General features: G+C 42.1%; 7 protein-coding genes across 10 annotated transcripts; 3 read left to right on the top strand and 4 right to left on the bottom strand.

Annotated features, from left to right (window-relative positions):
- Window positions 1-2,447: 2,447 nt before the first annotated feature.
- RB195_016952 (uncharacterized protein) lies at window positions 2,448-2,651 on the bottom strand (the record flags this gene model as incomplete). The annotated part of the gene is made up of 1 exon (XM_064183716.1): window positions 2,448-2,651. One exon carries the CDS (start codon window positions 2,649-2,651, stop codon window positions 2,448-2,450), a length of 204 nt encoding a protein of 67 aa, XP_064039597.1.
- A 206-nt stretch (window positions 2,652-2,857) lies between these two features.
- RB195_016953 (uncharacterized protein) lies at window positions 2,858-3,085 on the top strand (the record flags this gene model as incomplete). Its single annotated transcript, XM_064183717.1, has 1 exon — window positions 2,858-3,085. The coding sequence occupies one exon, from the start codon at window positions 2,858-2,860 to the stop codon at window positions 3,083-3,085; it is 228 nt and encodes a 75-aa protein (XP_064039598.1).
- Window positions 3,086-3,132: 47 nt separating this feature from the next.
- RB195_016954 (uncharacterized protein) lies at window positions 3,133-3,441 on the top strand (the record flags this gene model as incomplete). The annotated part of the gene is made up of 1 exon (XM_064183718.1): window positions 3,133-3,441. The coding sequence occupies one exon, from the start codon at window positions 3,133-3,135 to the stop codon at window positions 3,439-3,441; it is 309 nt and encodes a 102-aa protein (XP_064039599.1).
- Window positions 3,442-4,498: 1,057 nt separating this feature from the next.
- Window positions 4,499-7,042, bottom strand: RB195_016955 (uncharacterized protein; the record flags this gene model as incomplete). 3 transcript variants are annotated; one of them, XM_064183720.1, is made up of 8 exons in its annotated part: window positions 4,499-4,659; window positions 5,007-5,138; window positions 5,200-5,308; window positions 5,362-5,694; window positions 5,748-6,080; window positions 6,134-6,499; window positions 6,554-6,835; window positions 6,890-7,003. In XM_064183720.1, the coding sequence occupies 8 exons, from the start codon at window positions 7,001-7,003 to the stop codon at window positions 4,499-4,501; spliced, it is 1,830 nt and encodes a 609-aa protein (XP_064039601.1). The 3 variants fall into 3 exon arrangements, with proteins under 3 accessions (XP_064039601.1, XP_064039600.1, XP_064039602.1); XM_064183721.1 differs by lacking the exon at window positions 5,362-5,694; XM_064183719.1 differs by lacking the exon at window positions 4,499-4,659 and having other exon boundaries at window positions 4,997-5,308; window positions 6,890-7,042.
- A 12,453-nt stretch (window positions 7,043-19,495) lies between these two features.
- On the top strand, window positions 19,496-22,379 carry RB195_016956 (uncharacterized protein; the record flags this gene model as incomplete). 2 transcript variants are annotated; one of them, XM_064183723.1, is made up of 7 exons in its annotated part: window positions 19,535-19,648; window positions 19,703-19,984; window positions 20,039-20,428; window positions 20,482-20,823; window positions 20,877-21,212; window positions 21,267-21,384; window positions 22,219-22,379. In XM_064183723.1, the coding sequence occupies 7 exons, from the start codon at window positions 19,535-19,537 to the stop codon at window positions 22,377-22,379; spliced, it is 1,743 nt and encodes a 580-aa protein (XP_064039604.1). The 2 variants fall into 2 exon arrangements, with proteins under 2 accessions (XP_064039603.1, XP_064039604.1); XM_064183722.1 differs by lacking the exon at window positions 22,219-22,379 and having other exon boundaries at window positions 19,496-19,648; window positions 21,267-21,521.
- Window positions 22,380-23,436: 1,057 nt separating this feature from the next.
- Window positions 23,437-23,745, bottom strand: RB195_016957 (uncharacterized protein; the record flags this gene model as incomplete). Its single annotated transcript, XM_064183724.1, has 1 exon — window positions 23,437-23,745. One exon carries the CDS (start codon window positions 23,743-23,745, stop codon window positions 23,437-23,439), a length of 309 nt encoding a protein of 102 aa, XP_064039605.1.
- A 47-nt stretch (window positions 23,746-23,792) lies between these two features.
- On the bottom strand, window positions 23,793-24,020 carry RB195_016958 (uncharacterized protein; the record flags this gene model as incomplete). Its single annotated transcript, XM_064183725.1, has 1 exon — window positions 23,793-24,020. One exon carries the CDS (start codon window positions 24,018-24,020, stop codon window positions 23,793-23,795), a length of 228 nt encoding a protein of 75 aa, XP_064039606.1.
- Between the last annotated feature and the right edge of the window lie 56 nt (window positions 24,021-24,076).

The following is a 24,076-nucleotide window of genomic DNA, read 5'->3' on the forward strand; positions in this document are numbered from 1 at the left end:
ATTTTTTTCCCAGAAATTTAAAGAATGATGTGCTAACATGAAGATGTGAATATCACTATTGTAGTGATAAAATTAACGTCCTACGTCAGACTGCGTAAACAGATGGCTACTACGTGCCGCTCGCACGTGTGTTTCCTCCTTTTTGAAAAAAGGATGCTAGCAGCGTTAGGGAGACGTGCTGGGGATCAGATATGTGAGGGAACCATAGAAACCCATTCTACTGCGTAGGGGCTTTCGCTCACCAATCCGAAGACGAAGGCGTCTCTCTCCACTGTATAACTTCCAGACATCGACGCACCTTTCCGGCCCCATGGGGACCCATCGCACCCCATTTCAGAGCTATCTGGCTCCGGGGCACGAATTCAACGTCGTAGGATCCGTCTCGCTCAATATTACCTCGTTGAGGTTCTCTCGCACCAAACCGACGCCAGTATCCGTCTCCCCTCACTTTTTTTGATTATTAGATTGTAACACAAAAAAACAAAAAGGCAGAAAAACAGCCCGTTTTTTAAGAGATAAAAAGTTTTGGAAATTTGGGGGGATGTATTCACATAAAAGTTTATTTACCTTCACTAACATATGAGAGAAACTTACTTGCTTTATCAAAGCCAACATAAATGTGCACATGGATTTGCGCATTGGTTAAAAGGTAGAGTGCTCGCCCATCAACTGCATAGCAGTGGTTCGGCACTTCACCGGTGAAGAGTTTGGCATCATTATGGAGTATTTCTGTGACACACAGACACACTCACGGACTAGGCATGTTATTATATAGCATGATAACACGCGCCACGGGCCACGCAGTCGTCGATGGGTTAAATGACCTTTGGTCGCACATCCATATCTTCACTATGAGCACGCGAACTGGTAGAAAATTACCGAATGAAAAAATGGATGTTCCTTTGGGTACGGTTTACAATTTTGTTAAGTAAATGAGTTGTTTTGAGTTTTATTAGCTTTTCGGTTACACACTGTATTAAATGCTTAACTATATCCTAAGGGCAATCTTATTTTGGTGTTCTGAGTAACGTTAACCATGAAATATTTCCTATTTGTGTGATGCAGTATTGAGTGAGATGTGATCCATTCATGGCGTAAAAGGACTAGAAATGTAGATCACGAGAATGAGCGTGATCTCTCTTATAGTCTTGAAAAACACCGCGTTCGCCATCGTCGTCCGGCTAACGCCGAACATCAGACTTCTCTGGCTGCGCTTCTCTCGTTCTCGTTTTTCATAAATTCAAGAGTATTCTTGAAATGATCATGAATCGAAGTAAAGATTTAACAGTTCGCTACCTAAAAGCTTCAGTACTACATATGGAAGATGTTCGAGCCGTAGACATGACAATGATAGTCCTTGTTGTCGTGTATATGTTGCACTATTGTCATTGTATGTAATTTCACTATGTTGAAAGGTTCTTGTTCACTCGCGAAATTTGCGTTGCACTATTTGGTACACTTGTCTCGATCTTTCTAGTTTAGGTAGATGTGAAGGGGTTGTGGTCGGAATAAGCAACTTCACTATCCGTGTCACGGACACAACAACTGAGGATCAAGGATGAATAAGAAGGATGACTTGGACGAAGTCCGAAGGAGGAGTGATAAGAAAGAAGAACTAGTTCAACAGAAGATTTGAAGATGCTGAGAGGAGTCGAGGATGTGGTTCAAAATGAAGGAACGAAGACACTGCTCATCGCCCTGGCACCCGCTTAGAGAACCGCCGTGCAGCAAGGATCAATAAACCACTTTAGTATGTATGTGTAAATGTGCGTATCCTACGGAGAAGTAGGTCACACTTACTCGCCCCTGGTACAAGAGATGTCCAATGACCGAGCCGGTCATTAGAAATTCAGTCTTGTCGGACAACAAGAAGCGCGATCTGATCCTTATGAAACTGGTCAAGGACGAATATCGCAAGTATTCTGATGACATACTACCAAAGCAACATTTCATAACAACTTCGATACGACAGCCGCAAACCAGGAAAAACTGTTTTCGTCCAGGAAATCATTGATTCGATGACGGTATGAGTGTCTCAGGATAAACTGCGGGTAGACAAGGACGGCCGACTGAAGGAACTGGACTACGCAGCACTGAAGGCTCTATAGTTCGTAGCAGAACCTGTAGATCCATCGCTTCCTGAAGTTCGTCTCAGAATGGTCAGTCGAGTAGACGCATGCAGAGGATACGCCGTTGACGATAGAAGACCTCGTTGCTGAATGTGAGAATTTCACCGCATTGAAAATGGACCGAGAGACGTGGATTGAAGTCATAATGTTCATGTCATGCAGAAAAAGATTGTGGAGCCCTTCAATTGTGGAGGACAGCACTACAGAGGCACATGCCCGCTTTTCTCCTCTTACGTTGGACAGAATATGCGACATAAACCCAGAAGATTATCCTAAGAGAGAGCAGTGCAGGAATGATGTCGCTTTGACCGCTCGAACCTACTTCGATGTCAGAATCAAAGGACGTTCTTTACGCTTAGGGCTCGACATATATGCAGGTACCACATTGTTTTCACGTCGAACGTGGAAGAAGCCCATATCTCCAGCCTTGGAACCCTGTATCATGCGAGTGAAGACGGCAGACGGATCACCGATGAAGAGTGACTGAAGATTCTCCGAGGACTTCATTGTCGGAAACCGCATAACAGGGAAGAACGTTCAAGGTAATAGATCTTGTCACGTCACCGAAACCACGAATCTACCAGGACTGGAGTGGTGTATTCAACTCTCGGCCTACAAGGAGATAAAAGGCAACTACCGCTGATGAAGAGTGAATAATGAAGAAGCAAACATAGCGCAAATTATCACAGACTTGTAGAAGTAATACGATGAAGTATTGAAGTGCGCACATGGAAGATCCACCAAGACAGAAATTGCTGTTGAAGGAGAACGCAGTGCCTGTTTCTAATAAGAAGCGGAAAGTACGCTATGACTTCGTGCCAGATTTGGATGCAGAAATTGGTTGGCTGGTTGCCGAAGAAATGATCTTCCCAACAGAACATTCAGACGGCGCCTATCGTTGTAGTGATGAAAAAGCGGACAAATCCGCTTGTATGAAGACTTCTCAACAGGATTAAATAAGGCGCTGCAGTTGGTCCAGCACCCATTGCCCATTGCGGAAGGCATGACCACAAAGCTGAATGGAAGACAGCTTTTCACGTTACTCGACTTCGCAGAAGCATATCTGCAGGTGGAAGTTGGAGAAGAATCGAAGGAAATGCTGAAGATTAATACACAGAGGACTGTATCACTACAATCGTCTACCCTTCTGCGTGAAGTCAGCACCTGGAGTATTCCAGCAGATTATGGGTTCAATGATCTGTGGACAGGGGAAGGGGGCGTTGCTGCCTATGGGGATGGCGTGATAGTCACAGGCCACACACAAGAGAAGCATCGCCGTTATTTGGAAGCGCTGCCCGGAAAGATCCACTAATACGGCTTCCGCCTCCGACTGGAGAAGTGAAACTGTCTGATGCCGCACATCCGTTATCTGGGAAGCGTAGTAGACAAGGACAAGCGCCGTCCTGACCAAGAGAAGATTCAGGTCATCCGCTAGAAGCCAGTATCGAAGAACGTGACAGGGGTTCGCTCGTTGCCTGATATGATAACAACCATGGATCGCGGAGATGGGCACCGCTGGATGCTTTGTTGAAGGAGAAAGATCCGCACAAATAGAATGAAGAGTGCAAAACAGCCTGTTTGCACGCTTCAGAATTGCTCCTGAAGCATTTTGGTCCTACTCTGGAAATAATTTTCGCGGCTGATGCATCAGACAATGGAATTGGAGCAGTGTTCCTGCACAGGATGCGGGATGGGACTGAGAAGCAATATGTCGCGCAAATGCATTGCTGCAGAAGAGAACTGCAGAGAGATCGAGAAAGAGGGACTCACCCTGATATTCGATATTCGGAATTTCCCCCGTCACATATATGGATGTCGATTCAAGCTCCTCACGGATCACAAGAGGTTCCCACACTTTTTCGGACCAAAGAAAATACATATATACACGGCGAATCGATTGCAACAATGAAAGTTGTTATCTCTCGGATATGATTTTGATCTCGATCACCAGAAGTCGGCAAAGATTCGTCTTGTGATAATCGGGAACAAATTGGCGTGAAAAGCTGACGTTTTGTCGCGCCTGAATCCTCCAAGATAGCCTCAAGTAGTAGATATTGTGATAGCCAAAATTGAACAGGACATTCTTGCCTTTCAGAGTGCTGCTGTGAAATCATTGCTCGTGACCAGGAAAGCTATTGAAGAAGGGTCCAGAAAGGACGAAAAGGTATCGCGGGTAATATGGATGCTGCAGACAGGAACAAAACCTGTTAGACAAAGCCGTATACCCACTTTTTCCATCGACTATATGTAACCATCGTTCCTATCAGGCTTGAATTACCTAGGAGGTTTATTCCCATTCATTTCACACCTACTGACTGCGGGACTTTCACAGGACTCGTTCGATCGCCGACGATTTCAATGCCCCATGTTCAGTTCTTATCGAAGGTGAACTCGGCGTCGCTGGCCTCCAAGCACTGATTTTCTTCGCAGCGAAGAAGCAGGTGTAGCGCAGTTGGTAGGACCTTCCTCGTGACTGGATTATTTGCCGATGGTCCGAGACCGCCCTTGTGCAAATCATCCCCGATCCCTCCTGAGTCGATAAATTTTTACCAGACTTGTCTGATAGTATAAAAACACTGACCCGGCAATCGTAATGCTCGTAGGTTGAATCACTCAGTGATCTATTAGGAAAACGAAATCAACCGAAACCAGTGCGAATTACTAGACTCGTCCACAGCGCGGATGATACAGTTAGAGAAGCTGAAGTTTTGTGTGGAGAAAACATCTTAAGCAAACTGTGAATTACCTGTTCCCATAAAAAATCAGAAAAAATGGGAAAAAATGTATAGGACAGGAAATGTATAGACCTCATATGGAACGGTGAAGTTACATCCCTATATGAATCGCTAAAGCAAGAAGTGTTTTATTCAACCCCACCATGTTCGACGATGCTCAGTATGGTGTCTAGAAATTTGTCTTCTTCGCTCTTCGCAGTTGTGAAACTCTTGGCTTGGATAGGTCTTCGTTGTTGTTGTTGAAGACGTGGTGGTGGTTTTTGATGTTGAAATTCTCGAACAAATTCCACGAATCAGTTTTCCGGGATAGTTTCGTCTATTCATGTCTCGGTCACGCATTTCCACTGCAATGGACGAACACATTTTGGGACAAGCGTATTGGGAATTTTGGCCACCTTCCATCAGTATTCCTCTATTAACTTCCTTACAAGAACTAAGAGTACACTGAAAGTGGATTCGTAATCAGCACGGTAACAGGCAGTTAACTGTAAACTCACAGGATTGTAATTTTTTGCTTTTTGCGGACAGAAAAACTTTGTAGGTTTAAGAGTTTTAGGAAATACGTGCTGGCACAGCTGTTCGCAGTTGTGAAATTCTTGGCTTGGATAGGTCATCGCTGTTGTTGTTGAAGACGTGGTTGTGGTTTTTGATGTTGAAATTCTCGAACAAATTCCACGAATCAGTTTTCCGGGATACTTTCGTCTATTCATGTCTCGGTCACGCATTTCCACTGCAATGGACGAACACATTTTGGGACAAGCGTATTGGGAATTTTGGCCACCTTCCATCAGTATTCCTCTATTAACTTCCTTACAAGAACTAAGAGTACACTGAAAGTGGATTCGTAATCAGCACGGTAACAGGCAGTTAACTGTAAACTCACAGGATTGTAATTTTTTGCTTTTTGCGGACAGAAAAACTTTGTAGGTTTAAGAGTTTTAGGAAATACGTGCTGGCACAGCTGTTCGCAGTTGTGAAATTCTTGGCTTGGATAGGTCATCGCTGTTGTTGTTGAAGACGTGGTTGTGGTTTTTGATGTTGAAATTCTCGAACAAATTCCACGAATCAGTTTTCCGGGATACTTTCGTCTATTCATGTCTCGGTCACGCATTTCCACTGCAATGGACGAACACATTTTGGGACAAGCGTATTCGGGATCATGGCCACCTTCCATCAGTATTCCGCTAATGACTTTTTTGCAGGAACTAAGAGTACACTGAAAGTGGATTCGTAAAAAGCACGGTAACCGCCAGTTAACTGTAAACTCACAGGATTGTAATTTTTTGCTTTTTGCGGACAGAAAAACTTCGTAGGTTTAAGAGTTTTAGGAAATGCGTGCTGGCACAGCTCTTCGCAGTTGCGAAACTCTTCGTTTGGATAGGTCATCTCTGTTGTTGTTGTTGTTGTTGTTGTTGTTGTTGTTGTTGTCGTTGTTGAAGGCGTCGATGTCGTTGTTGTTGTTGTTTGTAACGCTTTAATTACTCGACAAAACTCATTATGTCTAGACCTGTCCATATCACCAAAGTAGACGAAATGTTCAGCTATGTCTTCACATATCGTTGGGCATGTCTCGAAGTAATAGTCTCCACGAACCGTCTCTTTGAAAGCAACAAGTTCGCAATTTTCTAAAATGCGCTGAAAGTGGATGCGTAATGGAGAAAAATATGGAGATAGTTATGTGAGACTCACCCGACGATCACAACAGAGTTTGCTAAATATTGCACTCGTTATTGCACGGCATAAGCCGTAGCAACTGTAGTGATCGCTTCGTAGAAGGGCACGCGGGATACGAATAGGAATTGGAGTAGTAGCTCTCCAACTGGAGTGCGAACAAATTTCCAAAAATTTGCCCATTTCTTCAGCAGGACGTAAGGAACGAATTCTCTTGAAGTGGGCCATCGTGTGTTCGCAGATTTCTGGGCAATCAGATGTCGGATATTTGTTAATAAGTCCGCAAATATACTGGTAACACTGAAACTGGATTTCTATAGAAAATGGAAAGATTTTTCCTCACTAGGAACTTACTGAATTCTCGAAAATACAGTATTTATTGAAGAGTGAATTTTGAAGCAGTGCGTCCAAGCATAATATTTTGCAGTAGGAAGATGTGTAAGCCACAGACAACCGGACATAGAACATGAGAAGAAGTGTTATTGCAGCCGTTATGAAAGATTTCATATCGTTTGGCGAGAATGTTAAACCATTCAGAGAGAAGCATATATATGTAGCGATTAGCGATAATGCAATAACCCCTCGCTAAAAGCATTCGTATTACACGTCGTAAAGCCATTAGAAGCGTTAGATACTTTCTGTTCAACAGAAGCAGGAAATGTTCTGCAACCAATCAATAACGAGTTAGCGACAGTTTATTCGCATTACCATTGCCGTTCATTAAAAGCGCGAATAAGAGGGCTTATAATTGCGGTGTTTCTACGTATTTGTATAAGAAGCGGGGAAGAGATGATGTGATATATCGAAGTATCGGGGCGAGAAATAATTTCTGACTGCTGTTTTTTCAAATTTCAGAAAGGAAGCACCCACTTGATTTACAATTTCCCGATTTCCAAAAAACTTGTGCTGCTATTTCTTGAAGTATTTCCATTCAATTCTTTTCCTTTTTGCTCATTAGAATGATTATTAAGTGGAAAAAACGGATCATTTTTGGCACCACTTGTTTCCTCCGTTTAACAAGGACAGTGTGGCCACTGGAATTAGTGCTGTGGACGGATAATCAGTCGAAGGTGATAATACCGCTCTCCTTTCGTCTCCCTGCTCTCCAGAAATGGGGAATATAACCTTAAACACATCATAAACATTATGAAACATATATAGGTATAACAGTTTTTCTGAGCTGAAAAAAACGCTTTTGTGACGGGTGTAGCGCAGTCAAAGAGAGGTTTGACTGCAATTGTGCGATCGATTTTATGGAATCGCTCAACATTATATTCCAAATATTTCATCTTTCTCACCTCGATTATTGATATCAAACTCGCTAGAGGGGCTCATATAAAACTCGTCGGAAAACACCTGACATATAACCGCGTTGGCTCTTGCAGACCTCAGAAGAGGCCACAAAAATATGTATGTTCAGAATTCTAGAATGATACTGAATTGAAGACTAGAGGAAATGCACATCTCTGGCGAATTGTTCAACAGATTCTACATCATTGTTTTTGCTTATTTTGTTCTGAGAAGTTTCAGAAAACAAACCTTTCCGGCGATTGGCCGTTTTTTGAGTGGCCATAGATCGAAGTCAGAATCATTCTTTTTGAAGATCTTGGAGACGAACGGCGGACAGTATTCTTATATATAACTCCTTCATATACAACACCAATATCAACTACGGCGGCCTCATTGTCTCTACCAGACGAAGAATATAAATTAAGAAAGTGTTCAGTTTTGTCCATCATCGAGCCATCACCGACCCCGCGGACTGAAGACTTTTATCCATTAAACACACAAATTAGTGCTTTTAGAAAACAAGAATCGGTGAAACTTCAAGAAATTGCAGTCTAAATTCGTTGTATAACAAAGACGTCCATCAGGTCAAGTGGTTATGCGACTTGCCCAGCTCTTACTTTTCCATCTCACACTTCCGTAAAGTTGAATGCATTATCAAGGACGTCTTTAACTGCGTCATGCGCCACATGTAATATGACGATTCCATTAGCGAAAAAAATTCCATTATAGGCAATCGCTAAACATACACTTTTGCTGAAACCATTTACACCTTCCGAAAACGTTACGAAATCTATCATAAGGGCTGCTGTTTCACTTTTGCTTGTTTTTGCTTTTCTCTGACCTTTCCAAAACAGAAAATGTTTGACTACCCAGAACAAGCGAATAAGCTTCATGAGCTTCGGGTTCAGTGTGGAACTGAAGTTCTCAATTATCGCCTTTCTCGAAGGAATCCTCATCTTCACCGCGTGAGGATTATCCGCAACTACTGCTCACAAATCCACTTTATAGTATGCATGTATGTATGTATGTATGTATGTATGTGTGAAACAAAATTCCAGAATGGAGAATTACGAGTCCAACGGCGTTACATAGGTGAGCTCGCACCTCAAAGCCATAAAACCAGGTGAGGCTCCCCAGCGTCGCAGTGCCAGAAAAAGAAAAAAAATAAAAAGGAGGGGAAAGAGGTACGCGTATGATGTGCCTCCGCAATCCAGGAGGGCTACAGCACCTGAATGTATCTTTTGCTACATTCTCATGACGCCCCGCCCATGCCGCCCTCCCCACCCATATCGCCGCGTCTGCGCTCTTATGATGCGCTTTTAAAATCGAACGGAAAGGAAAGTATGTGGTATTAGATGTAGTTTGAAGCTCTACATAGTATGTATGTATGCATGTATGTATGTATGTATGTATGTATGTGTGAAACAAAATTCCAGAATGGAGAATTACGAGTCCAACGGCGTTACATAGGTGAGCTCGCACCTCAAAGCCATAAAACCAGGTGAGGCTCTCCCACAGCGTCGCAGTGGTGCATCGGCTAGAAGACGGCAAAATAGCTTAGACGTGGGGAACAAGAGGTACGCGTATGATGTGCCTCCGCGAATCCAGGAGGACTACAGCAGCCTGATATGTATCTTTTGCTACATTCTCATGACGCCCCGCCCATGCCGCCCTCCCCACCCATATCGCCGCGTCTGCCGCTCTTATGATGCGCTTTTAAAATCGAACGGAAAGGAAAGTATGTGGTATTAGATGTAGTTTGAAGCTCTACATACATACATTTCATGTGAAGTATTCGTATACGGGATGGAAGACTATGGATTGGGAGGTGATTCCGTCCATTTCTTCCTAATTGCCGTGAAAAAACGGCCCGGAAGATGCGGTCATGCGCTCCTGTCAAACTCCCTGCAGAAAATAGTGCGCCAAAACGGCTGAAGCCGTATCTTCCGGGTCGTTTTTTACGGCATTTAGGAAGAAATTGACAGAATCACCCCCCTCTCCATAGTCTCCCATAACGTGAACGAATATGAATGAACCACCTGAAATCCTTACCACCTCAGATTCGTGGAGTGATGCCTTTAAAGGTATATCTCGATGATACAAAGGTCTCTGCTCTCCACTAATGCACCTAACCTGTCATATTGATTTTGTGCAGGGAATAAATAGAAATGAAGTGATAAAACGCTGTTGAAAGAAGTTTGAAGAACCATACAACGTTTCATTATATAAAACTGTATGAAACGTACAAGCAAGTATTGAAATATTAGATATGAGCTCTATATAAACATTATATCTATGTAAAATTTTGAAAAAGTAAAATGTAGAAAGGAGCTTGGAGAATGTATACAGAGTAATAAGCGCATAAAGTTGCTGTTATTATAGCTGCTGCGGTTGAAACTTTAACACGAATTCGTTGAATGGCATCGTGACAAACACATATTTATGCACTGCTAGTTCATAGAAAAGACTTAGGTCATGGAATTTGTTAAATTATGAGATGTGTGAAAATATATGCATGTTATTCTTTAACCCCTCAGCATCTTTTTGAGATAATTTTTACTTAATTAAAGCCAAATTAGATAGAAGGATCTACTTCTTCTCTTTTATTCCCATGCACTTAGTTTACTATGTCATCAGAATTCGCTGCGACAATTCGTTTTTCATCCCCCTACCCCCTTCAACCACCGCTTCGTCTCGGCGGGAACGTCGCGCGCGGCGTTGAATAGAGAGCAATAGGGATGCGGGATGTAGGTCATCTCAAGGGGTGTAGGTGATCTCTGAAGGGAGAGCAGGACCACTCAGCCGGTTTTCGCGGGTTCCTCTTGTCCCGCAAACGGGAAGAGGTAAAAGTTATCTTAAAAAGATGCTACGGGTCGTTTGAGGTTTAGGAACGTGTAACTGGCCAATACAATGACTTCAGGTGGCTACCCGATGATCAATTCAATGTTCTTATTCTCCCAGACAAGTACGGCACCAATTTGTCTACACTGGAGGGAAGAAAGGCTTAGTGAACACCAGGGCAGATTTGAACGTCCGATCGATTGTGCAGGCAGCAGAACCTCAAACCGACTGAGCCGCACCCGCCCATTCTCAGGACCACTTCGGATAAAATGCGACATCTCGCATTGTAAAGCTCCAACGCTGTAAACATCGATATCATTGATCTAAGCAGAGCTGGGAAAGCGTGCTCCGTTGGGTCGTTACTGCCCCACCGTAGGAGATTTAGTCATAAAAAATTGAATTTCTTGCCGGATCCTCGTAACTTCCGCTTTCTTCGGAATCGTTAGGATCCCAAAAACGTTGGCTCTTAGTGGAAAATGATAGGAGTCATTTGATGAGGGTATGTAGTGTATTGTAAGTAAAATGTTGCAAGTGAAGTTTATTTAGCTGTGTGAGAGAACCAGCCGTGAGTCAGCCTAGCACGGTTTAGAACCACCAAGCAGTGCAGTTGCACCCGGAATTCTTCATACTGCGGTAAACGCCCATAAAAACACACACAGACGGAATTTTTACTGCTTATTGCTTCACTCTAACATAAATATTAGCTTCTCCGCAATTCGTGTGCCAATTCCTACACTTTCCCAATTTTTTTCTATTCTAAAAGCGAAATGTCTCTTCACCTTACTAATGACTGTTTGGTTAGAAATGTTGATCGAACAGTTACAAGTTTATGGGTCACACACGGGAAATGAAAAACGATAAATATGAGAAGTCCATGTAACTATAAGTGCTTATAAATTTTCCTGAAAACAAGCACAGAAGATATAAATGTTTACATTAGTTATTATTTTGAATATTAGCTAAATACAAAATTAGAATATTCGGCATACAGCAAAACATCACCAAACGCCAAATTTTCATATAACCTAACTGAAGGTTGAGAAAAATCCCTTTGTGAAAGGTTACCGCGATCCAAGCATTAGATCACCTGAGTACAAACCGTAAGTACATTCTTCTTAAGGACTTAACGATCTTTTTTTTCTGAGGCAACGGTACCAAAAATTACTTGAATTTTTAATCTGCAGTGATTCGCGGCCAGAGCCACCTCTTATTATGCCTATGTACAACCCAATGCTTTTTCAGCAAGCACTTTTAAGTCAATGTAAGTTTTTTCTTTGAAATATTCATATCACTTTTTTAGTTTTCGATCTTATAAATGTTCAAGCAGATGATTATTTTCGAATATCGCGTAGAAAATATAAGAGAAAAGGAAAAAATTTCCAAGAAAATTAAAAAATAAAAAGTAAAAAATAAACTTTTAACTTAGAAGTTCGAATGCTCTCTTGTCTAGTAACCTCGGCATATCCCTAAGAGTAGTGTGGCACTTGAGGATATAAACGTAGCATTGCTCCAGTCATCCTCTATTTAGGCCTCTGAAGATGGCGAAAAAGCTGAAATGTCAGGCAAATAAGGGTTCCATCTAAAAACCTCGCAGGCACACTATCACAAAACATATAAACTTAGAATTAAAGATTTGGAGAACACCCTCTTTTACGAAATACTCTCATTTTCCTCGGACTGAAGTCCTTACTGTGTTTTAGCTTCACATTAAAGAAATAATTCTCAAAAAAGTTGAGCTGACCTTTCTCTTTCTTTTCAGATTACCTCAAAGCAGCTGCTGCAAGGGTAATACCGTCGCTTAATCCGACGGTACTGTCACACGTTCTTTTATCGCAAATCCCTCCAATTCCCAACTCTGACGTCACATTGGCTAACATCAACAATTCACCGGCAAAATCGGAGAGTTTACCAATCTAGTATCGTCAATGTCACCAATCTTCCATGTCATCTTGTACAGTTCATATCTTTACTTTTATATCCTTGTCACATTATCATTTTCTTCATAATCAAAACATTCCAATTTCCTCTCGGTGCCAATTATAGAACTAGGTTAAAATGCAAGAGAATGTCGTTCTTTACATGTTCATCGTATATTTTTCTTAAAAATAATTTCTTCTTTTTTTTCTCGTAATCCATTTCAAACCGGTCTTCTACTTTTTCTTGTCGCTTCGGTGCAATGAAATGAGTAAATTTACAGTAGTCTTGTTCTTCGTTTTTATTAGTTTCGCAGTGTTCTTGCGACAACCTTGAATAGAGAGTTGAAGGTAATAGAATGGGAACTGAGAACGAACCATTGGTGAAGGTTAGTTAATCGAAATTCAATCTTATAGGAATGAGCTCGAGTATTTTAATAAAACTAGCCTATTAGTACAGTAAATGTAACGCGCCAAGGAAGCAATGTTTATGGAACCAGAGATGAATTCATAACGAAGGTATGCCCAATCACACTTGATTCTATTAAGTCAACAGATTTTCCGCTCAATAAATGCTTCCAAAGATCCAGTCTTTGTCTTCTTAAGTTGAACCAAACTCGAGGTTGCTACAATGCTTAAATCTTTGCTAACGTTTCGTCGAATTTCCCTATTTCAGAGCCTGAAAGGGTGAAATCGAGCGTAATTTATCCGTTGAAAGGCCTATCTGCTCAACAAAAAAAAACCCTAAGTAATGTTGGAACTCACAGCTACAAGTAGTACAGTAGTGGAAATGTAGAATCCAACATAGGATTGAAGGACCTTTGTGCCGCTGCTAGATATCTGTGCTAAAAAGACGAACGCAATCAAATAACAGCTTTAAATAAGGCCGAGCTCACGTGTCAATAAAGGCAGCATACCGCGAATCTCGGGTTGAACGGATTTCAGGTGGAACATTCTTATACGATACAGGATTGAAGATTATGGAGAGGGGAGTGATTCTATCCATTTCGTCCTAATTGCCGTAAAAACGGTACGAAAGATGCGGCGCATGCACAAGAAGGGCGCGCTCAAATCGAACTCGTTGTAGAAAATAGCACTCCGGAGCGCTCGAAGCCGTACCTCTGTCCCGTCAAGTGCTCCACTACCCTGGGTCAGTGTTTCGATAATAGTTCAGGGTAGTGAAAATATAAAATGTAAAAAATTTCCTTCTAAAAACCTTGCAGGCACACTGTCAAAAAACACAGACCGAATATGCCGAGGTTCTAAGACAAGAGAACATTTGAACTACTAAGTTAATAGTTTATTTTTTACTTTTTATTTTTTAACTTTCTTGGAAATTTTTTCCTTTCTTTTGATATATTCTTCGCGATATTTGAAAATAATTATTTGTTTGAACATCTATAAGATCGAAAACTAAAAAAGTGATATGAATATTTCAAAGAAAAAACTTACATTGACTTAGAAGTGCTTACTGAAAAAGCATCGGATTGTACATAGGCATAACAAGTAGCTCTGGCCGCGAATCACAGCAAATTGAAAAAGTTCGACTAATTTTTGGTACCGTTTCCTCAGAAAAAAAAGATCGTTAAGTCCTTAAGAAGAATGTACTTACGGTTCGCACTCAGGTGATCTAATGCTTGGATCGCGGAGACCTATTGCAAACGCATTTTTCTCAACCTTCAGCTTGATTATCTGAAAATTTGGGGTTTAGTGATGTATCGCTGTATGCCGATTATTCTAATTTTGAATTTGGCTAATATTTAAAATGATAACTAATGTATATATTTATATCTTCTGGGCTGGTTTTCAGGGCAATATATTAGCACTTATAGTTACAAGGACTTCTCATAGGTATCGTTTTTCGTTTCCCGTGTGTGACCCATAAACTTACAACTGTCAGATCAACATTTCTAACTAAACAGTCATTAATAAGTAAGGTGAAGAGACATTTTCGTTCGCTCTTAGAATGAAAAAAATTAGGAAGGTGTAGGAATTGGCACGGAGGAGAAGCTAATATTGATGTTAGAGTGAAGGAATAAGCAGTAAAAAATCCGTCTGTATGTGTTTTTATGGGCGTGTAGCGCAGTCGGGAAAAATTCCGGGTGAACTGCACTGCTTGGCGGTTCGAAACCGTGGTGGGCCGACTCACGGCTGGCTCTCTCACACAGCTAAAAAAACTTTTACCTTGACCACCTTGATCACCTTGACTCCCTTTGATCTTCGAATTGGTCGAGCGGGTGCCAGTAATTCTTCCATTTGTCCCGATGGCATGCCAGAGTAGCCCAGTGGTTCCTCCTTTCGTGTGGAACATTTTTAAATTTTTAAGCAAAGCACAGTAATAGAAAATGAACTTTACTTACAACATTTTACTTACAATACACTACGTACCCTCATCAACTGACTCCTATCATTTTCCACTAAGAGCGAACGTTTTTGAGATCCTAACGATTCCGAAGAAAGAGGAGGTTACAAGGATCCGGCAAGAAATTTAATTTTTAATGACTAGATCTCCTACGGTGTGACAGTAACGATCCAACGGAGCATGCTTTCCCAGTTCTGCTTAGATCAATGATATCGATGTTTACAGCGTTGGAGCTTTGTAATGCAAGATGTTGCATTTTATCCGATGTGGTCCTGAGAATGGGCGGGTGTGGCTCAGTCGGTTTGAGGTTCTGCTGCCTGCACGATCGATCGGACGTTCAAATCTGTCCTGGTGTTCACTAAGTCTTTCATCCCTCCGGTGCAGACAAATTTTTACCGTACATGTCTGGGAGAATGAGAGCATTGAATTCATTATCGGGTAGCCACAGCAATTCATTGCCATGGCCAGCTACACATTCCTAAACCTCAAACGACCTGCAGAATCTTTTTAAGACAACCTTTACTTATGTGAAGTAATGGATAGAAGGATCTACTCCTCCCCTTTTATTTCCAATAATATGTTCTCAGTTTACGATATCAATGGATCAGAATTTGCTGCGCCAATCCGTTTTTCGCTCCCGTTCTTTCAAAATTCGCAATATCCATCGCTTTGTCGCGCGCGGCGTTGATTAGAGAGAAATAGGGAGGCGGGAGATAGATGATCCCAAGCGGTTGTGAAGGACGTATAGATGGGTGGAGCTGCAGCCGTAGTTACAAGGAGGGACGCGGTGCTAAAGGGAGGACAGGAGCAGTCGGCCGGTTGTCGCGGGTTCCTCTTGTCCCGCATACGACAGGTATTACTGCACCTCGGGATATGTGGCACTCGTTTAAGGGGGACGGGACAAGGTGCAGTAGTACCTCCCGTTTGCAGGATAAGAGGAACCCGCGACTGCTCCTGCCCTTCCTTCAGCACCGCGCGTCCCCGCGTAATTACGCATGCCGCTCCACCAGATATTAGCTTCCACGACTGCCTGAGATCACCTACACCCCGCAGCCCTATTGCTCTCTAATCAACGCCGCGTGCGACGTTCCCACCGAGACGAAGCGGTGATTGAAGGGGGGGGGGGATGAAAAACGAATTGCCGCAGCGAATTCTGATGATATAGTAAACTAAGTGCATGTTAATAAAAGAGAAGAAGTAGATCCTTCTATTTAATTTAACTTTAAATATGTAGAAATTATCTCAAAAAGATGCTCCAATATACATATATTTTCACACATCTCATAATTTACATTTCATGTCCTAAGTCTTTTATATAAACTAGCAGTGCATAAATATGTTTGTCACGATACCATTCAACGATTTCGTGTTCAAGTCTCAACCGCAGCAGCTATAATAACAGCAACTTTATTACTTTGTATGCATTCTTTAAGCTCCTTTCTACGTTTTATCTTTCCAAAATTTTTCATAGATATAATGTTTATGTAGAGCACATGTCAAATATTTCAATACTTACTTGTACGTTTCATACAGTTTTATGTAATGAAACTTTGTATGGTTCTTCAAACTTCTTTCAACAGCGTTTTATCGCTTCATATCTATCTATTCCCAGCATAAAATCAATATGGCAGGTAAGTTGTTTCAGTGGCGAACAGAGACCTTTGTATCTTCGAGATATACCTTTAAGCACACTCCACGCACACTCCAAGCAAGGCATCACCCCACGAATCTGAGGTGGTAAGGATTTTAGGTGGTGTATTCGTATACGGGATGAGAAACTATGGAGAGGGAGGTGATTCCGTCCATTTCTTCCTAATTGCCGTAAAAAACGGTCCGGAAGATACCGCTTCAGCCGTTTTGACGCACTATTTTCTACAGGGAGTTCGAATGGAGCGCGCCAGCCCTGTGCGGAGCCGCATCTTCCGGGCCGTTTTTTTCATGGCAATTAAGAAGAAATGGACGGAATCACCTCCCTCTCCATAGTTTCCCATCCCGTATACGACCTGAAATCTTTGCCACCTCAGATTCGTGGGGTGATGCCTTTAAGCAAAACCCATGTCTCCAGGGCATTATTAGTGCCTCGTTCGCCGTTGGATGACAGTTTTACCCAGTTAGATAAGCGAAAGGAAAGTCCTAGGAAGCGAAGAAAAAAGTGAAAAAAAATATAGCATTACACCAATCAGTGCATCATCTCTGAAACGTCTCTTGCATTCCCAGAGATGGATGTGTTTTGCACCTAACAAGTTGAAACAGGATAATTTCATTTCCACTCGCATTTCTAAATGGCATATCACATGTACAAACCCATATCATTCTCTATTTCTTTTATATTAACTTACAAGCACACATTATGTAGAGCTTCAAACTACATCTAATACCACGTACTTTTCTTTCCGTTCGTTTTTAAAAGCGCATCATAAGAGCTGGAGACGCGGCGAAAAAAGAATCGTCGTAAGAGCGGCAGACGCGGCGAAATGGGTGGGGAGGGTGGCAAGGGCGGAGCGTCTTGAAGGCGTAGCAGAAAAGAAGCAATCAGGCTGCTGTAGCCCCCTGGATTCGCGGCACTTCGACGCAGTTGGAACCGCCTAACCTGGTTTTACGGCTCTGAGGCGCGAGCTCACCCATGTAACGTCGTTGGAGTCGTAATTCTCCATTGTGGATTTTTGTTTCACATACACATACACATACACATACATACATACATACATACATACATAGTATAAAGTGGATTTGTGAGCAGTAGCAGCAGTAGTTGCCAATATTCCTCACGTGTTGAATAAGGCTTCCTTCGACAAAGACGATAGTTAAGAACTTCAGTTTCATACAGAGCCCGAAGCGCATTAAGCTTATTCGCAAATTCTGATTAATCAAACAGTTTCTGTTTTGGAAAGGTCAGAGACAACCAAAAGCAAGCAAAAGTGGAACAGCAGCCCTTATGATAGATTTCGTAACGTTTTCTGAAGGTGTAAATGCTTTGAGCAAAAAGAATATGTTTAGCGACTGACGATAATGGAATTATGTTTCGCTAATGGAATCATCATATTATATGTGGCGCATGACGCATTTAAGGACGTCCTTGATAATGCATTCAATTTTACAGAGGTGTCAGATTTTCTGCAATCAATCAATAACGAGTGTGAAATATGTTTTCACAAAAGAAAAGTCAGTGCTGGGCATGTCATATAGCCACTTGACCTAGTGGACGTCTTTGTTATACAACGAATTTAGACTACAATTTCTTGAAGTTTCATCGATTCCTGTTTTCTAAAAGCACTAGTTTGTGTGTTCAATGGATAAAAGTCTTCAGTCCGGGGGATCGGTGATGGTTCAATGATGAACAAAACGAACACTTTCTTCATCTATATTCTTCGTCTAGTAGAGACAGTGAGGCCGCCGTTGTTGACATTAGTGTTGTATATGAAAAAGTTATACCTAAGAATGCTGTCCGCCGTTTGTCTCCAGGATCTTCAAAAAGGATAATTTTGACTTTAATCTTTGACCACTCAAAAAACGGCCACTGTCAGAGAGGTTTGTTTTCTGAAACTTCTCAGAAAAAATGAGCAATAACAATGAAGTAGAATCTGTTGATCAAATCGCCAGAGATGAGCCTTTCCGCTTCATTTCAGTATCATTCCAGAATTCTGAAAATTTACATTTTTGTGGCCTCTTCTGAGATCTGCGTGGGCCAATGCGGTTATATGTCAGGTGTTTTTCGACGAGCTTTATATGAGCTCCCCTAGCGAGTTTGGTACCAATAATCGAGGTGAGAAAGATGAAATATTTGGAATATGATGTTGAGCGATTCCATAAAATCGATCGCACAATTGCAGTCAAACCTCTCTTTGACTGCGCTACACCCGTCACAAAAGCGTTTTTTTCAACTCAGAAAAACTGTTATACCTATATATGTTTCATAATGTTTATAATGTGTTTAAGGTTATATTCCCCATTTCTGGAGAGCAGGGAGACGAAAGGAGAGCGGTATTATCACCTTCGACTGATTATCCGTCCACAGCACTAATTCCAGTGGCCACACTGTCCTTGTTAAACGGAGGAAACAAGTGGTGCCAAAAATGATCCGTTTTTTCCACTTAATAATCATTCTAATGAGCAAAAAGGAAAAGAATTGAATGGAAATACTTCAAGAAATAGCAGCACAAGTTTTTTGGAAATCGGGAAATTGTAAATCAAGTGGGTACTTCCTTTTTGAAATTTGAAAAAACAGCAGTCAGAAATTATTTCTCGCCCCGATACTTCGATATATCACATCATCTCTTCCCCGCTTCTTATACAAATACGTAGAAACACCGCAATTATAAGCCCTTTTATTCGCGCTTTTAATGAACGGCAATGGTAATGTGAATAAACTGTTACTAACTCGTTATTGATTGGTTGCAGAACATTTCCTGCTTCTGTTGAACAGAAAGTATCTAACGCTTCTAATGGCTTTACGACGTGTAATACGAATGCTTTTAGCGAGGGGTTATTGCATTATCGCTAATCGCTACATATATATGCTTCTCTCTGAATGGTTTAACATTCTCGCCAAACGATATGAAATCTTTCATAACGACTGCAATAACACTTCTTCTCATGTTCTATGTCCGGTTGTCTGTGGCTTACACATCTTCCTACTGCAAAATATTATGCTTGGACGCACTGCTTCAAAATTCACTCTTCAATAAATACTGTATTTTCGAGAATTCAGTAAGTTCCTAGTGAGGAAAAATCTTTCCATTTTCTATAGAAATCCAGTTTCAGTGTTACCAGTATATTTGCGGACTTATTAACAAATATCCGACATCTGATTGCCCAGAAATCTGCGAACACACGATGGCCCACTTCAAGAGAATTCGTTCCTTACGTCCTGCTGAAGAAATGGGCAAATTTTTGGAAATTTGTTCGCACTCCAGTTGGAGAGCTACTACTCCAATTCCTATTCGTATCCCGCGTGCCCTTCTACGAAGCGATCACTACAGTTGCTACGGCTTATGCCGTGCAATAACGAGTGCAATATTTAGCAAACCCTGTCGTGATCGTTGGGTGAGTCTCACATAACTATCTCCATATTTTTCTCCATTACGCATCCACTTTCAGCGCGTTTTAGAAAATTGCGAACTTGTTGCTATCAAAGAGACGGTTCGTGGAGACTATTACTTCGAGACATGCCCAACGATATGTGAAGACATAGCTGAACATTTCGCCGACTTTCGTGATATGGACAGGTCTAGACACCGTGAGTTTTGTCGACTAATTAAAGCGTTACAAACAACAACAACCACGCCTTCAACAACAACGACAACCACGCCTTCAACAACAACGACAACAACGCCTTCAACAACAACAACAACAACAACAACAACAACAGAGATGACTTATCCAAACGAAGGATTTCGCAATTGCGAAGAGCTGTGCTGGCACGTATTTCCTAAAACTCTTAAACCTACGAAGTTTTTCTGTCCGCAAAAAGCAAAAAATTACAATCCTGTGAGTTTGCAGTTAACTGGCTGTTACCGCGCTACTTACGGTTCCACTTTCAGTGTACTCTTAGTTCCTGTAAGGAAGTTAATAGAGGAATACCTGCTTTAACGATGGAAGATGGGGAAGATTCCAAATATGCTTGTCCAAAGATGTGCTTTTCCATGGCAGTTGTAATGCGTGACCGCGACATGAATAGACGAAACTATCCCGGAAAACTGATTCGTGGAATTTGTTCGAGAATTTCAACATCAAAAACCACCACACCTTTTTCAACAACAACAGCGATGACCTATCCAAGCCAAGAATTTCACAACTGCGAACAGCTGTGCCAGCACGTATTTCCTAAAACTCTTGAACCTACAAAGTTTTTCTGTCCGCATAAATCGAAAAAATACAATCCTGTGAGTTTACAGCTAACTAGCTGTTACCGAGCTGTTTACGAATCCACTTTCAGTGTACTCTTAGTTCTTGCAATGAAGTTATTAGCGGAATACTGATGGAAGATGGTCAAGATCCCGAATATGCTTGTCCAAAAATGTGCTCGTCTATGGCAGTTGAAATGCGTGGCCGCGACATGGACAGACGACAGTTTGATGAAAAAAGGATTAGTGAATTGTGTTCGGGCATTGTTCCGGCGTCACAGACTACTGCAAAGCCTCCGACAACAAAAGCAGCCACCTGTCCAAATGAGAAATTTTCCAGCTGCAAAGATCTATGCGAATATGGTTTGAGTGAAACCCTTCGTGATGATCCTCGTCTTTGTTGGGAAGGGAGAAATTCCGTCACTCTTGTGAGTTTGCTCCTATATAGCAGTTTTTTTTCTTGTTCACGAATCCACTTTCAGTGCGTTCATTATGCTTGCGAGATAATCGTTCGCCAGAATCTGATGCTCGAACATGTTTGTCCTGAGATGTGCCCATCCATGATAGCTGCAGTGCGTGAAGTGGAAGCACTACACCCTCGTACTTCTGCGATCATTCTCGAGCTGTGTTTGAATGTTAGTTCAACGCCTACAATATTTCCAATTTGTCCGGACACAACCATCTCCCAAGTTGAACACCCCCAGACATTGTCCAGACCACTGTGGAGCCCGGCATAACACTAGTGCCAAACTTAACAACTTAACACAGATACGGTGACTGGAAGATCACCTTTTCAAGTTTATTAAGCAAGCGGAAATAAATTGTTCTATAATTAATTATATACAGGCATCATAAACCCGCACTATCAGATATTTAGTAGCACAGTAACACTAATAGTTTTGCACATGTTTTGCACAGTGGATCTTCTCTTCTGCATTCGTTGAATTCAAGGAAGACGTGAACTGATTGTAGTTCTTGGTCGGTGTTGCATCGTGTCCGTAGCACACGTGATAGTAGAGAGCATAAGCTCTATTTTCATGTAGAAGGACAAATTTCTAGACACCATACTGAGCATCGTCGAACATGGTGGGGTTGAATAGTACACTTCTTGCTTTAGCGATTCATATAGGGATGTAACTTCACCGTACCATATGAGGTCTGTAGATTTCCTGTCCTATACATTTTTTCCCATTTTTCTGATTTTTTAGGGGAACAGGTAATTCACAGTTTGCTTAAGATGTTTTCTCCACACAAAACTTCAGCTTCTCTAACTGTATCATATCCGCGCTGTGGACGAGTCTAGTAATTCGCACTGGTTTCGGTTGATTTCGTTTTCCTAATAGATCACTGAGTGATTCAACCTACGAGCATTACGATTTCCAAGTGAGTGTTTTTATACTATCAGACAAGTCTGGTAAAAATTTGTCGACTCAGGAGGGATCTGGGATGATTTGCACAAGGCCGGTCTCGGACCATCGGCAAATAATCCAGTCACGAGGAAGGTCCTACCAACTGCGCTACACCTGCTTCTTCGCTGCGAAGAAAATCAGTGCTTGGAGGCCAGCGACGCCGAGTTCACCTTCGATAAGAACTGAACATGGGGCATTGAAATCGTCGGCGATCGAACGAGTCCTGTGAAAGTCCCGCAGTCAGTAGGTGTGAAATGAATGGGAATAAACCTCCTAGGTAATTCAAGCCTGATAGGAACGATGGTTACATATAGTCGATGGAAAAAGTGGGTATACGGCTTTGTCTAACAGGTTTTGTTCCTGTCTGCAGCATCCATATTACCCGCGATACCTTTTCGTCCTTTCTGGACCCTTCTTCAATAGCTTTCCTGGTCACGAGCAATGATTTCACAGCAGCACTCTGAAAGGCAAGAATGTCCTGTTCAATTTTGGCTATCACAATATCTACTACTTGAGGCTATCTTGGAGGATTCAGGCGCGACAAAACGTCAGCTTTTCACGCCAATTTGTTCCCGATTATCACAAGACGAATCTTTGCCGACTTCTGGTGATCGAGATCAAAATCATATCCGAGAGATAACAACTTTCATTGTTGCAATCGATTCGCCGTGTATATATGTATTTTCTTTGGTCCGAAAAAGTGTGGGAACCTCTTGTGATCCGTGAGGAGCTTGAATCGACATCCATATATGTGACGGGGGAAATTCCGAATATCGAATATCAGGGTGAGTCCCTCTTTCTCGATCTCTCTGCAGTTCTCTTCTGCAGCAATGCATTTGCGCGACATATTGCTTCTCAGTCCCATCCCGCATCCTGTGCAGGAACACTGCTCCAATTCCATTGTCTGATGCATCAGCCGCGAAAATTATTTCCAGAGTAGGACCAAAATGCTTCAGGAGCAATTCTGAAGCGTGCAAACAGGCTGTTTTGCACTCTTCATTCTATTTGTGCGGATCTTTCTCCTTCAACAAAGCATCCAGCGGTGCCCATCTCCGCGATCCATGGTTGTTATCATATCAGGCAACGAGCGAACCCCTGTCACGTTCTTCGATACTGGCTTCTAGCGGATGACCTGAATCTTCTCTTGGTCAGGACGGCGCTTGTCCTTGTCTACTACGCTTCCCAGATAACGGATGTGCGGCATCAGACAGTTTCACTTCTCCAGTCGGAGGCGGAAGCCGTATTAGTGGATCTTTCCGGGCAGCGCTTCCAAATAACGGCGATGCTTCTCTTGTGTGTGGCCTGTGACTATCACGCCATCCCCATAGGCAGCAACGCCCCCTTCCCCTGTCCACAGATCATTGAACCCATAATCTGCTGGAATACTCCAGGTGCTGACTTCACGCAGAAGGGTAGACGATTGTAGTGATACAGTCCTCTGTGTATTAATCTTCAGCATTTCCTTCGATTCTTCTCCAACTTCCACCTGCAGATATGCTTCTGCGAAGTCGAGTAACGTGAAAAGCTGTCTTCCATTCAGCTTTGTGGTCATGCCTTCCGCAATGGGCAATGGGTGCTGGACCAACTGCAGCGCCTTATTTAATCCTGTTGAGAAGTCTTCATACAAGCGGATTTGTCCGCTTTTTCATCACTACAACGATAGGCGCCGTCTGAATGTTCTGTTGGGAAGATCATTTCTTCGGCAACCAGCCAACCAATTTCTGCATCCAAATCTGGCACGAAGTCATAGCGTACTTTCCGCTTCTTATTAGAAACAGGCACTGCGTTCTCCTTCAACAGCAATTTCTGTCTTGGTGGATCTTCCATGTGCGCACTTCAATACTTCATCGTATTACTTCTACAAGTCTGTGATAATTTGCGCT

Source organism: Necator americanus, chromosome II, assembly GCF_031761385.1.
Source record: "Necator americanus strain Aroian chromosome II, whole genome shotgun sequence".
Taxonomy (NCBI): Eukaryota; Metazoa; Nematoda; class Chromadorea; order Rhabditida; family Ancylostomatidae; genus Necator; species Necator americanus.